Source organism: Mesoplodon bidens (genome assembly GCF_964165515.1).
Source record: "Mesoplodon bidens genome assembly, chromosome: 4".
NCBI lineage: Eukaryota > Metazoa > Chordata > Mammalia > Artiodactyla > Ziphiidae > Mesoplodon > Mesoplodon bidens.
In genome coordinates this window covers 145,379,915-145,395,355 of record NC_138160.1, presented here as the reverse complement: position 1 = coordinate 145,395,355, position 15,441 = coordinate 145,379,915, and the positions used below count along the sequence as shown (strand labels likewise).

General features: G+C 41.0%; 1 protein-coding gene across 1 annotated transcript; it reads right to left on the bottom strand.

Moving 5' to 3' along the window:
- Positions 1 to 8,116: 8,116 nt before the first annotated feature.
- On the bottom strand, positions 8,117 to 11,649 carry LOC308616115 (olfactory receptor 7D4-like; the record flags this gene model as incomplete). The annotated part of the gene is given in 3 exon segments (XM_081232232.1): positions 8,117 to 8,749; positions 8,751 to 9,072; positions 11,581 to 11,649. Coding segments are annotated over 3 exon segments (966 nt in total). The 5' UTR covers positions 11,592 to 11,649.
- Between the last annotated feature and the right edge of the window lie 3,792 nt (positions 11,650 to 15,441).

The following is a 15,441-nucleotide window of genomic DNA, read 5'->3' as shown; positions in this document are numbered from 1 at the left end:
CTCGGTGGTGCATTACTGACAGTTACATAATCCAGATTGAAGCGCCATCGTGGTGGGTCATGTGACCCTTTACAAGCTTAAGAAGGGTTGTTACCTTTTAAGTTGTCTTGATGCTCGGAGAATGTTGCTGTTTATGGTTGAGCAGGTATTCCTGTGGATGGGGGAGGTTTGGTCAATGCATAATGTGGGTACACAATACACAGTGGGGGGAGAGGGGAGGCCAAAGGGTAGAGAAGAGTTTTTTATGTCTGAATTTTCCTTGTCTTGCCATAAATAAGGATTTTATTTCACATAATCAAGCATCTTGGCGCAAGGTTCCTGCTAGTCAGGAGGAACAGATACTTTAGTTAATGGTTTTAGTGTGTTTCTAAGTATAGGAGAATGCAAGAATTGGGGTTCATAAAATTTTCTTCTGAAAATATCTAACTATCTGAATGCATGCATGTTCTGCCAGTTTTCCCAGAGCACAGAGTGCCTCATTTCTGACCTGTGTTCTGAATTCCTTTCAGGATGTGCGAAGGTCAGCCACTGCAGTGGTCAATGAGTCAGTCCTAGTAGACCCAGATGGTGGGCAATATTCTTTGGCCGGCAAGGGAAAGTTGGCTCACAGGGCCTCTTTTCTCATGCAAAGTTTCATTTGAGAATTTGTCTTCATCTTTGCATGTTCTTTATTTTTGAATAGTGCATACAGGTTGGAAGATGAGATGCTTTCTTGGGTATCCATGGTGTGCTAATTTCTGTGTATTAATATAAATGTATGTAGACCACAAGTCTTTCACCCAAAGAAAAGCAAGTATACTTAATGTACTTAGACCAGTACATGCGCACGGAGTTAAAACAGGGTCCTCAAGGAGAAAATGATGGGAGGATTTATGACACTGGTTCTAAAATAATTGAGATTACCATTAACAGGATGTTTGCAGTACATGTGTCCCCACCACACCCCATTTTTTTTCCGTGAAATCTTTAACCTAAAGAAAGTCGAAACATCTAGTACAATGAATGTTCACTATAGTAGATTCACTTATTTTTATTTAGCATTTTGCATGTTTGCTCTCTCAAGTAAATAAATGCATTGTATGGTGAACTATTTGAGAGTAAGTTGAAAATAAATTGCATACGTGATACTTAACCTTTAAATACTTGGAAATGCATCTTTTAAAGATAAGGATATTGTCCTACTAAAACCACAATACTATTTTGCTCACAAAACTTAAAGATAATAACGTAATCTATTGTCTACCCTGTGTAAAAACTAAACTTTTTTGTGTTGTTCCAAAATATGATTTTGGTTGTTTTGGGATTTAGGACCCAATCAAGGTTTATATGTAGCAATTGTTTATGTGTTTTAGTCTTTTTTATACTAGATCAGTTCATATTGTTTGTCTAGTGTATTGACTTTTTTAAGAGTCACACCCAGTCTTTTAGAAAGTCACACATTCTGATAGTTCACATTTTATTTTCAGGCTGTGTTTAAATGTTTCCTCCATGTCATGTATCAATATTTCCTGTGAAATGGCAATTGGATCCAGAGCAGAGGTTCACAAACCTTTTATCTGAAAAGGTCCAGATAGGTGTGGAATTACTCAGCTTTGCCTTTGTGCTGGGTGAGCCGCCATGGGCATAGCTGTGTTCCAGAGAAACTTTATTTACAAAAACAGGCCTGTGACCAAAGGGTGCCAACTCCTGGTGTAGAGGCTTCAAGACAAGTTCAGGATATATTGAGGGTGATGTGTCCATCAAATTGCATTCTGTCAGGAAGATATAAATGTATGCCATCCTTTGATTTGTGATGCTAAGTTTGATTACTTGCTGAAGGTAGTGATCATTAGAGCAGTCTGTTTTAAATATAAATATAGAGTTTTCTGTTTGAGGAAAAAATATTGTGGGATGATACATTGATGCACAGAATATCCTGTTCCTCAGCAACCTTTCTAACAATTGACTTAGCATTTGTTAATAACTTGCAGTGAGTAAACTTGTGTATATATTGTTTCACATTTGTAGAGGTGTATTTTCAGGGTGAGCTTCTCAGGTTGTTTTTCTAGGTCTAATATACTTTTTCTGGATATTACAAATTCCCTTCCATAGGTCTTTTGGTATTTTTCTGTTGCTGATCAACTTTTTAAAAGCATGTCTAAAATTTATTATGGAGAAACATAAGGAAAACCTTTTGCTTTTATCTTCAAGGCATTTGTTTTCAAAAATAATATCCTATCCAATTTCATCATGAGTAAAAGTAACACAAATATTTTTCCAGAAGTACAGTGTTTTAGTTTCTGTTATATTATGCCCATTTTATGTGAGCCTTATTTGATTTTTATGTTGTAATTCTGTTTTTGTGTTCTTTTTGTGTGTACTGTACTGGAACATTTTTGTGGAGAATGGCAAATTGTCTGCCAATCCACAAATGGTCATTGAATTCCTTTAATGAGTTAGTCTGTATGCCAGGGACAGGAAAGCAATGGCCATCAAAAGAGACATAGTACTGCCACCATGGGGCTTACTATGTCTATCTAGGAATTCAGATTGAAAATGAAAACTGGCAGTTTTGTAATATGGACATAGAGTGTCTTACTAGGAGGTGGTACTATGTACTGGGAGGGACTGATATTTAAATTGTGAAATAAAGCATGAGTAGGATTTACGTAGTCAGGTCATTGAGCTAGGGTGAGGATTTGCAGATTGGGGAGAAAATTACAGGTGACGGGCACTTCATGAGCAAAATACTGCATTGTTGGGAGCTTATTGTTTTTATTTTTTAAACTGAGAAAGAGGTTTGGCAGAAAAAGAAGGGAGAGTTGGGGGAGTTAGAGTGAGAGCAGGGACAGGACCGGGAATGAGGTGCCCTGGACAATACTCAAAGGCCGAGGAAACTTCTGAAACATTTTAAGCAGGAAAGTGATTTGACATCATTTACAACTGAAATAGAACCCAATAACTCCTACTTCGGGAAAGTACTTTTGGAAAGTTGAGAGTGAAGGCATGGACACAAGACAGAATCCTGTGTTACGTAAGTTTTAAAACACAATCATGGTAATATAGATGTCACAGTTGTTACAGAAAGAAAATGATGAAATGATATGAGTTTTTGTAGAAGGAGAAAATGAAAGAATCTGGGCATTTCCTTTACCTATTTATTTCCTAGAGGATATATATACCCCCCAACTAATGCATGCTTGAGTAACACTTAGTGAAAACATTCAACCCAGGGCTGTTCTTAGGGAACTTGTAAACTACTGGAGGAGGCAACCACCTTTCCAAGAAAATAAATGTATTATTAATATGTATTATTAATAAATGTATTATTAAAATGTATTAGGGTTCTGGAGCTAAAGTAGAGGACCATATTATTTTCTCTATCTTTATGTGAGAGTAGTTGAAGGTAAGGAAAGAATGATATTTAAGTCATAAAAAGACAAGGCGTAGGAGTTATCCATGTTGGACATGAGGGGAGTAGGAGGTGGGGAAAGTGTTCTGTATTTGGTTGATTACATTTCTAGGATGACAGAGGGGAGTGCATGAAGGGTTACTCCCAGATTTGACAGTGGAGGCATTTTACTTGATTGGGAAAAATGCTGAGGGAGGAATCTAATCTTCAATGTACAACTGACAGGAAAAACAAGTAGTATCTTTTTTAAATTTTTTAAATTTATTTTTGGCTGCATTGAAGTCTGTTGCTGTGCGCGGGCTTTCTCTAGTTGCGCCGAGCAGGGGCTACTCTTGGTTGCGGTGCGCGGGCTTCTCATTGCGGTGGCTTCTCTTGTGGAGTATGGGCTCTAGGCACATGGGCTTCAGTAGTTGTGGCTCGCGGGCTCTAGAGCGCAGGCTCAGTAGTTGTGGCGCACAGGCTTAGTTGCTCCGCGGCATGTGGGATCTTCCCGGATCAGGGATCACACCCCTGTCCCCTCATTGGCAGGCGGATTCTTAACCACTGCGCCTCCAGGGAAGTCCCAACAAGTAGTATCTTTTTAAATGCTGTGAATCAAGAGAAAATATGAATGTATTTTAATTCGTGAACAACAAATTCATTCGACAGTTTAATTAGAATCAGTGGCTGAGGGCTTCCCTGGTCTGGGTCCGGGAAGATCCCACATGCCGCGGATTAACTAAGCCCATGCGCCACAACTACTGAGCTTCTGTTCTGGACCCCATGATCCACAACTACTGAAGCCCGCGTGCCACAACTACTGAAGCCCGCGCAGCTAGAGCCCGTGCTCCGCAACCAGAGAAGCCACCGCAGTGAGAAGCCCACACACCGCAACAAAGAGTAGCCCCCGCTCACTGCAACTAGGGAAAGACCACACGCAGCAACAAAGACCCAACACAGCCAAAAATAAATAAAATTAAATTAAAAATAAATTAAAAGAAAAAAAGAATCATGGCTAAGCACTGAAAAGTAGTTTCTCCATGAAAATTCACTTTGTTATTATAATCTGAGCAAATGCTTATCTTCGTAAACATACGGTGGTTTGGAGATACCTTTTCTTACTCAGAGGAGGCCTCTGATTCCCTAAAGATTCATCCAGAGTAACCAGTCCTGTTTGACTCCTTAGACACTGATGTATTAGGGGACTAGGATCACTCCATAGGTAAATGATGAGAAGATTACCCTGGCAATGTGGGTTGCCACAAAGCACTGAAGTGTCCATGTGATGTGGCAATTTCCATATTACTTCGTGTATTTGCTACTTCTTTGTCCCAGTGAAGTAGCTGTGACACAGTGAATTAATTGATGAAGGTTCTGAAGATAAAGTTGGTGAGGATGTGCATATGCTGTTGGCTGGGGAGTTCACTGGAAAACAGTTTACAATTTGTACATATGCCTGCATATGTGTATTAAGATAAAAGTAAAAACTTTTCATTCCAGTATTATCTGAAAGAATCCTAAGTTGGAAACAATTCAAATGTGGATTAACAGAAGAATGGACAAATTGTGGTATGCTTATACCATTGGAAAACTCTGAAGCAAAAAAATCTACCTGTCTTGGTCAGGTCCCCATCATCTTTCCCTGAACTACTTCAACAGCCTCCTCATTCTTCACTCTGCCTCCAGTTTCCCCCGCTCATAGCAATACTAAAATCCTCATATTATGTCCATGATTACAGCATGGCCCTTGTTCTCAATTGCTTTTAGAATCCTTAATATGTCAAACTAGACCCTCAATAGTCTGGCATCCATCTACATATCTATGCTTACTTCAGTAACTTAGAACGTATAACTCAGTCATAAGTTCCATATAGCCTCCTGAAATGCTTTACTCTTGAATTTCCCCATGCAGGTGTGTGTGTGGTTTCTTCTTCCTCTAGTTCCCAATCTCCTATCCTCTCTGCTTCCTTCCAAAACCTGTTATCCAGTTAAATTCTACTGATTTTTTGTTACTCCAATCTCAACTACACCCTTCCATTAGAAGATTTTTTCTGAATCTCAAGTGTTGGTGAAAATGTGGAAAAACTGAAACCTTCGTTCATTGCTGGTGGGACTGTAAAATAGCACAGCCACTTAGAAAACCAGTTTGGTGTTTTCTTAGACATTAAATATAAATTTACCATATGATCCACCAATTACTCTGCGATATCTACCCAAAAGATATAAAAGCACATTTTAGCACAGAGACTTATATGCAAACATTCATAATAGCATTATTCATATTAACCCCAAACTGGAAATATCGAAATATCATCAATTGGTAAATGGATAAACAAAATGTGGTACATCCATACATTTGAATACTATTCTGCAGTTATAAGGAATAACATACTGATGAACGTTTTCCACATGAATAACCCTACAATATTATGCTAATTGAAAGAAGCCAGATATGAAAGATCATATATTGTATGATTCCATTTTTATAAAATAGCAAAAGAAGGTCAGTTAATAGAGACAGAAGCAGATAAATGGTTGCCTAGGACTGAGGTCGCAGTTGGTATTACCTGCAAATGGGCACAAGAGAACTTTCCTGGGGTGATAGAAATGTTCTAAAACTGGATTGTGCTGAAGGTTGCATAACTATAAATTTAGCAAAACTATTGATCTTATGCTTTCAAGGGCTGAATTTCATGATATATACATGATCCATCAATAAATCTGTTACATAATTTTTTTAAAGTTTTTCTCTAATTATTCAATGTGAGATGACAAGTTTTACCTTTGTTTTCAGCATGCTTTATTACACACCAGTATTTTTATGGTTAACCACTCTATATTGCAGTCACGTTTAACTCTTTGGTCCCCAACTGAGTTTGTATAAAGTAGACAATAAATACATTATGGATTAAACTTAGTGGGATCAAATTAAAGCCCCACTGAATGTTTTTCTTCACTAAGAAATTATAATTTTCCAGTAATTTGAAGATCTTAGTACATACCCACTACTTCTTTTGTTTTTGTTGTTTTTGCCCCTCAAAGTCCTTAGTTCCATTTATGGTATCGTTTGGATACTCTTCACAGTCTTTATCACGTGTCTCAGCTTTGGTTCCCCAGAAGCAGATGCTGAGCCAAGGATTTACATGCAAGCTGTTTATTTGAAGGAGCAGGGACCATGGAACATGGGTTAGAGAAAAGGGAAGAGATACAGGGCAGAAAATACATCCAATAAAGCTTAAGTCAGCTCCCACAGGAGTGAGCAGAGTTTTCATCCTGTAGGGAAATTAGGGAAAATGGCACAAAATGCAAACTTTAGAATCATTCCAGCTAAGGGGTGAAGAAGACGGTGCACCCCACACCTGTCCATCGAGAACTGTCCCTCGTGGGGCATAATCCTCCGTCAGGTCTGCTGTTACACATTGGGAAAAACAGGTTCCACCGGGTGCTGACAGTGGCAGTCAGGCTGGTGGGGATGGTGAAGGGATCCCAGGGAATGTAGGGGAAGTGCTGACAGCTTCAACCATTCCATCCTTCACTGCAGACTCAATTGTATCAATATTCTCAAAAAGTGGACTAAGGTCTGAAACATTCCACAGGTGTGTGACTACCACTCCTGCTGGCACCTCCAAAGAGTGCCCTGCCCCCAAAATAATCCATGTGAGCAAAGAAGTTTTATTCCATTGTATTATTAGATGTTTTAGGATCTTGGGGTGTATCTTAAAACTGCAATGATGGGAAATAAATGTCCAATAAAACAAAGGAAAGAGGAAGGGAAAGAAGGAAGGAGGAAGGCAGGCAAAGTAGTGAAGCAATATCTCAGAGTTACCCAATGCAATATATTACTATGAATCCCCTGAACAAACTAGCTTTCAAACCTAAGTTCCCACTCTTGAAGTTGAAAATCACATCACTCTTTTCAGGAAAAGTATGATAGCAAAGTTAGGAATGTGGGCTCAGTGTCAGGTTTCCAGGTTAGAGTCCATCCCAATCTCAATCTCTTTGAAAAATGGGGTAAATGAGAGAAATACCTTTAAAAATGTTGTCAAGGGCTTCCCTGGTGGCGCAGTGGTTGAGAGTCCGCCTGCCGATGCAGGGGACACCGGTTCACGTCCCAGTCCGGGAGGATCCCACATGCCGTGGAGCGGCTGGGCCCGTGAGCCATGGCTGATGAGCCTGCGCATCCACAGCCTGCGCTCTGCAACGGGAGAGGCCACAACAGTGAGAGGCCCGCATACCGCAAAAAAAAAAAAAAAAAAAAAAAAAAATGTTGTCAAGATTACATAAAATATACACATAAAACAATAAGAACAGTCTTGGTATGTGAAGCAGTTTGGTTATGACTACTGCATGATTTTCATTCCATTTCTTCCAGAGAAAAACAAACACACAACCAAATTAGGTGAAGAATATCGATATTTGAGAGGACAACTGTGGTGGGAAACCATGCCACATTTAATATAAGTGCTTCAGATGTAATGTTGGAAATTGCAAGAATGGCTGTAAGAAAGCTGGCCCAAGACAGAAATGTATGGTCTGCAAATAGGAAGCAAAAGTTAAAAACGAATTACTGAGGAGGGTGTTGAGCAGAAACTAATACAAACACAAATAAAAGCAAAGTCATAGGTGCTTTGAGAATGGAAGAAATGAAGCATGTCTTTTAAGGGAAAAGAAAATCAGGAGATATAAATTCACAAAATTTGTTTTTGCAGCCCACAGTGTCCACTTAGTTCTGAGGCCAGTGGCCCCTCACAGACAAGTGGTACCTAAACCGAGGAGCCTTCCCAGGGCCCCTTTCACATCCTTGTTCCTCAGGCTGTAGATGAAGGGGTTCAGCATGGGGGTGAGCACGGTGTACATCACTGAGGCGATGGAGCTTCTCTGGGGAGAATGGGTCACAGCAGAAGTGAGATAGATCCCCAGGCCTGTCCCATAGAACAAGGAAACCACAGAGAGGTGAGACCCACAGGTAGAAAATGCTTTATATTTTCCCGCTGCAGAGGAGATTCTCATTAAAGAGGAGACAATTCGAGAGTAAGAGAAGAGGATTCCAGTGAGGGGAAACACACCCAGCAGGGCAGTGGCCACAAACAAGATGATGTTATTGATGAGGGTGTCAGAGCAGGCCACCTTTAGAATCTGAGCCAGTTCACAGAAGAAATGTGGAATTTCAGTGCCAGTACAGAAGTTCAGCCGCCTCAACAGTAGAATATGAATCAGGGGAACCCAGAAAATGAGGAGCCAACACATGAGAACCAGGAGGCCACAGAAGCGGGGGTTCATGATGACCATGTAGTGCAGGGGATGGCAGATGGCCACAAACCGGTCATAGGCCATCACAGTCAGGAGAAAACTATCCATTACAGTAAAAATCAAAAAAAAAATACACCTGAGTGAGGCACCCTATGTAGGAGATGCTTTTGCTCTGTGTCTGGATGTTCACCAGCATCCTTGGGACAGTGGTGGAGACGAAACAGATGTCCACCAAGGAGAGGTTGGCGAGGAAGAAGTACATGGGGGTGTGGAGGTGGGGGTCTGAGCTGACGGCCAGGATGATGAGCAGGTTCCCCAGCACAGCGACCAGGTACATGGACAGGAACACTCCAAAGAGGAGGGGCTGCAGGTCAGGATCGTCTGAGAGGCCCAGGAGGAGGAACTGTGATACTCCTGTGTGGTTTCCTGCTCCCGTGTCGCTGGTGAGTCTGCTGGGGAAGGAGGCAAAAGCAACATTCAGTGAACAGCCAGATGGCACCTCAGCTAGTCATCACTTATGATTCCACCTTTAGGTCGATATCCTTCACCCTCTATTAGTCCTTGCAATGACAGTGATTCACTCAGCCAAATGGTAAACCATTTCCATTTTAAATGTATTTATTTAGCTGTTTTAAAATTTAGCAGAAAAAATATTTTTATCTCCTACTCACTGGTTCTAAATTTTTTTGTTATTGGAGTATAGTTGATATACAATGCTGTGTCAATTTCTGCTGTACAGCCAAGTGATTCAGTTATACATACATATATGTATGTACATACATTTTTTTGTGTGGCTGCCCCATGCAGACTTTGGGATCCTAGTTCCTCAATCAGGGTTCAAACCTGGGCCCACAGCAGTGAAAATGTGATGTCCCAACCACTGGACCACCAGGGAATTCCCTATAAATTTTTTAAAATATTCTTTTCCATAATGATTGATCTCAGGATATTGAATTTAGTTCCCTGTGCTATACAGTAGAAACTTCTTGTTTACTCACTGGTTATAATTCTGTATGAAACTATGGACATAATTCAATTTCTTCTACGACATGACCCTTGTAAAATGATTGAAGACATTTAATATCTTTTCTTTTTATTCTCCATACTTCCTCCATTCTAGTAACTCAGTAATAGTTACTGAGACATGGATTCTCAACTCAGACAAACAGTTCTATGACCTGATGCTCCCTATTGTTGTGATACTTTAACTCTCAAGTGTCTTATTATTTTTTATTTCTTAAAGTATGGTTACTGCTGTTAACTTCTTTGTGAAGATTAAAAATGCCTTTGTGGGGCTTCCCTGGTGGCGCAGTGGTTGGGAGTCCACCTGCCGATGCAGGGGACACGGGTTCGTGCCCTGGTCCAGGAAGATCCCATATGCCGCGGAGCAGCTGGGCCCGTGAGCCATGGCCGCTGAGCCTGCGCTTCCAGAGCCTGTGCTCCACAACGGGAGAGGCCACAACAGTGAGAGGCCCGCATACTGCAAAAAAAACCAAAAAAACAAAAAAAAGCCTTTGTGCACAGTAGGGTCCCAGTAACAGATAGCTATTATTATTACTAATCTGTTACTTTTATGACAATTATTTTTGATACATAACTCTCCCACAGTATGATACAGAGATGTCACTTAGAAAATGGGATCTTGAGTTAGAATTCCTAGAGTAGAATTTTGATCCACCAAGGCTTGTGTGACATTGACAAAGTTATTTAATCTCTCTTAGCCGCAGATGCCTTGCCTCTACAATGGGAGTTATAAATATTTCCTGCATTATAAGACTGATGAGTGAATTAGATGATGCATTTAATTTTTCTAGTGTGGTTCTTGTGACATACAGCAGACACTTGATAAATGTGAGCTTCTTAATAAATCTGTCTTGTGTGACTATCATTGATCATTATTACAGTTAAACAGGGGCAGCCAGCAAAGATGGAATTCTGATCAGTATAAACACACCAGCTGTTAGCTCTTTGGACTGCAGTGCAGTACTTCTAGTTAATGACGATCCCTTTGGCTCACTCTCTCAGATACCGTCTGCCAGGTGGATTCTTCCAAGAAGAGAGAAAAGTATGTGAACTACACACTTAAGAGGGGTAAACAAAATCAAAAGACCATAAAATAAAATGCAATGCCCATGTGAGAGTGTGAGCTCATATATAATGTTGAGTGGAAATGTGTTGTATTAAAAATCAGCACAGGGGCTTCCCTGGTGGCGCAGTGGTGGAGAGTCCGCCTGCCGATGCAGGGGACACGGGTTCGTGCCCCGGTCTGGGAAGATCCCACGTGCCGTGGAGCGGCTGGGCCCGTGAGCCGTGGCCGCTGAGCCTGCGCGTCCGGAGCCTGTGCTCCGCAACGGGAGAGGCCACAACAGTGAGAGGCCCGCGTACCGCAAAAAAAAAAAAAAAAAAAAAAAAAAAAATCAGCACAGTTAATTGTAAAAGAAATAACTGATAGATTTGATTAAAAATATTCAAAGCTTCTACAAAATAAATCACATCATCCTTAAAAAGATAAAAGACAAATTTAAGATGAATATAAATGTTTACATTCTCCATGATAGGAAAAAGCTCAGTATTATTATGCCTAGAGAATGCAATTAATATTCTTTTATATAAGCAAAGTGAGGATTTATTAAGCAATAGTACACTCGCAGGAGGGGAAGTGGGAGGCTCAGGTGAGCAGCTGCCAAGAATGCATTTAATTAAGAGAAAAAAGTAACTGGGCATCAATTTAGTCTGGGAAGGTGTGTAGAAAATGCCTCTCTGAAATGAGAATATTGAGCTACAAGAGGAAGGATGGGTAATTGTTAACCAGAGGAAATAAGGAAAGGGCAAGCATTTTGAGCTGAGAGAACAGAATTCACCGTTTGCCTTGGGGTTGGTGAGCTTGGTAATGGAAGGCATGTGAGAGGCCAGTGAGATGGAGAACAGTGAGGGTCAGAAGGACAGAGTATGAGGCTCACAAGTCGAGCATCCTGTGCTGTTCTTGATGTGCCTCTCATGTTGGTAATTTTATATTTATTTGCAGGTGAGACAGAGCTTGTGACCGTTTTTGCTCGTCGTCTTTCCGGGGACGTACATGGTGCCTGGAACACAGTAGGTGCTGAACACGTGCAAACGTTAGATATGTAATAAAGACTGAGACCAAAAGCATCGTTGTAACACAAAGAAAGAAACTTCCAAGTTCATCATGCCTGAATAGAGGCACAAAATAGAATAGTAAAATTAAAGTGCATTCACATACATTTTAAAAGAATAATATATCATGAACGAGTAATTCCTACTCTAGGAATGGGTATCTGGTTAGATATAGGATGTTTGCTGTCATAATTCATCTCAAAAATAGGCCAAGGAAGAGGAACCATAACCATAATTAGAGTAGAAAATACATTTGAGAAAATGTAACAGTCATTACTGTGGTTAGCAGCCAGGACAGAGCCTCTCGCTAAATAAGGAAACTTAGAACAATGTCTTAACTCAGTAAAAAACAGGTATTTTAAAACTGCAGCCAACAGGATATTCTACATTAAAACACTAAATAATTGCTTTAAATTCATGAAGAGGACAAGGCAGTCTACTCCAAATTCAATCACTGGATATTCTCTTAATGATTTAAAGAGAATGGTAAAAACAAAGTGAAGTTAGCCTGAATACTGAATATCAGTATAATTACATTGTTCTTAGATGATACCGTGGTGAAACAACACCAGTGGGGAGATATCAGGTCCTCTCAGGAAGTCAGATCTGCCAGCAGAAAAAGGGAACCGGAAAGAAAAATCCAAGCACGTGAGGAACAAAATTGATAATACCTGTGAATAAATCTCCAGTGAGTAGTTAATGAATAAATCATTGGACACACGATATCTAAGAGGAGCCTACAATTGTGAGAAAGATTGAAGAGGTGAAGGATCTCTGGAAAATAACTCACTGGAGAGAGGGTCTAGATTCCAAAAAAGGACAGAAAGAAACAGAACTGGATTCAGTAGAAACTCAAGTACCCACAAACTACAGACTTCCCCGTCATAGACTAAATAACTATGGGACTGTCCCAGTCTCACTATTCTAGAGGTAACGCCCAGTACTCACCCTCTCTCCTCTTTTCCTTCTTACTCCACCAGGCTTTAGTGCGACACCGTCACTGAAGCTTCCTCTTTTCTGCATTTTGTCCCAGGGAAACCCATTTGGGTTTTCACTGAGGCTGGGATCAGAGAATTACAGGGAAGGGGCAATGGGGACACTATTACCATCTTAAGGGTTGAATTCTCAGGGCTCCTCATTAAACAAATTGTTCTAGTGACTTTACCCTTTCTAAACAACTCAGCTCCCTTGAGGTACGAAGATAAGAAAATGGAAATATTTCAGCCAGTGTACTGTGTATGTAGGCAGTAGTGGGGGAAGACCGTACATTCTCCAAGGAGAAATTCTTCTTTCTTTGGTTTGACTTAAAAGTGACAATGTATCTCCTAAGGAATGTTTAATTTCTACAAGAACCAAAACATGGAAGCCTTTGTTGATTTTAGGGAGGGCTCCTTTTATTACCTCTAAATAGAAGAGTAGGGGCATCTATGTTCCCTTGCACGAAGTGTTCTGAGACCTGTGAATACATAAATGCCCATTGTCAACTCCTCAGCAGCACACTGACCCAGAGACCCAGAAATCAGTCCAGTTATAAGAGCCTAAACAGGCCCAAGTGGGAAAAAGAACCAAGTCCCTGCTGAGAAGTGACAGAGCCACTGTCAGAGTCTGACAGGGACTTGGATACCCCTGTGGGGAAGTGCTCGGTATCATCAGAAACAGTGAAATTTTTTAAAAATTAATTTTTATTGGAGTATAGTTGATTTACAATGTTGTGTTAGTTTCTGCTGTACAGCGAAGTGAATCAGTTATGCATATATCCATTCTTTTTTTAGATTCTGTTCCCATATAGGTCATTACAGAGTACTGAATAGAGTTCCCTGTGCTGTACAGTAGGTTCTTATTAGTTATCTATCTTGTATATAGTAGTGTGTATGTGTCAATCCCAATCTCCCAATTTATCCCTCCCTCCCTTTCTCCCTTGGTAACCATAAGTTTGTTTTTCACACCTGTGATTCTATTTCTGTTTTGCAAATAGGTTCGTCAGAAACAGTGAAATTAATGCACTAATGTGAGGTAAAGATTGGCCACCACCATAAGGGGACACAGCTGTGGAGACTGCATGATCGCCCACTGTGGACATAACAGTAATGACGATGGAAAAGGCTATGACTGTTCCCCAGCTTTCCTGGGTCATGAAGGCTTCCTGCTGGCCGTTTCTATCCCAGACGGCTTTGGAGCTGGCTGTCTCCCTCAGCCCCAGGCGGTGCCATCCTTTGAGTTTCCCATTGGCTTTGTCCCCTGGCCTTTCTGGGTCCCTGCAGTCAGTGCAGCTCTGGTCCTGTCTTCACTCTTCACCCAGACCTGCTGCTCTCACAGGCAGCTGTCTTCCTCCTGCCTTTTCTCTCTCCTGACTGCTTGGCCACTTGACACATAATGGGTGGTCTGTGATTCCCTGGGGATTGGGACATTCCTGTTTTTGAATGGCTGAGGTAGCTGTACTTGTGAGGCTACTAACCTCCCTGTTCAGGAAACCTACAGGACTGATACTGCATGTGTGCATTTTAAAATTCTATTTTGTGTTAGATGTTTATTCAGTTTTTCTTCTGTGAAATGCTGGCTGAGTGGTTTGGTTTTTTTCTTTTCATTTTTTTACCCAATACATCCCTCAGTTCAGGGTCTGAATTCAGTAGTAATTTAAAAATCTAGGCCTTTTAAAATCTGAGTTTTCATTTGTTAGCTGGTTTAAAACGTCTGTTTTAGGGACTTCCTTGGTGGTTCAGTGGCTAAGACGCTACACTCCAGTGCAGGGGTCCTGTGTTCAATCCTTGGTCAGGGAACTAGATCCTGCATGCCACAACTAAAGATCCCACATCCCACAACTAAGACCCAGCACAGCCAAATAAATAAATAATGCAGGAGACACGGGTTTGAGCCCTGGTCCAGGAAGATCCCACATGCCGTAGAGCAGCTAGGCCGGTGCGCCACAACTACTGAGCCTGCACTCTAGAGCCTGTGAGCCACGACTCCTGAGCCCGCACACCTAGAGCCCATGCTCTGCAACAAGAGAAGCCACCGCAATAAGAAGCCTGCGCATTGCAATGAAGAGTAGCCCCTGCTCGCCGCAACTAGAGAAAGCCGGTGCGCAGCGATGAAGACCCAATGCAGCCAAAAATAAATTAGTTAATTTTTTTTAAAAAAAGAAAAAGAAAAATGGTACTGATGAACCTATTTGCAGGGCAGGAATAGAAACACAGATGTAGAGAACGGACTTGTGGACACAGTGGGAAGGAGAGGGTGGGACGAATTGAAAGTAGCATTGACATATATACACTACAATGTGTAAAACAGACAGCTAGTGGGAAGCTGCTATATAGCACAGGGAGCTCAGCTTGGTGATCTGTGATGACCTGGAGCTGTGGGAGGCATGGGGGGAGGGAGGCTAAAGAGGGAGGGGATATATGTGTACATATAGCTGATTTACATTGTTGTATAGCAGAAACTAACACAACATTGTAAAACAGCTTTACTCCAAATATATATATATATATATATATATATATATATATATATATATATATATATATAGTGCTGCCCATGACATGCAAAAACTCTCCGTAAGAAAGCAGATCCTGGGACTTCCCTGATGGTCCAGTGGTTAAGGCTCTGCGCTTCCTATGCAGGTGGTACGGGTTTGATCCCTGATTAGGGAACTAAGATCCCACATGCCACAGCAAAAATACACACAC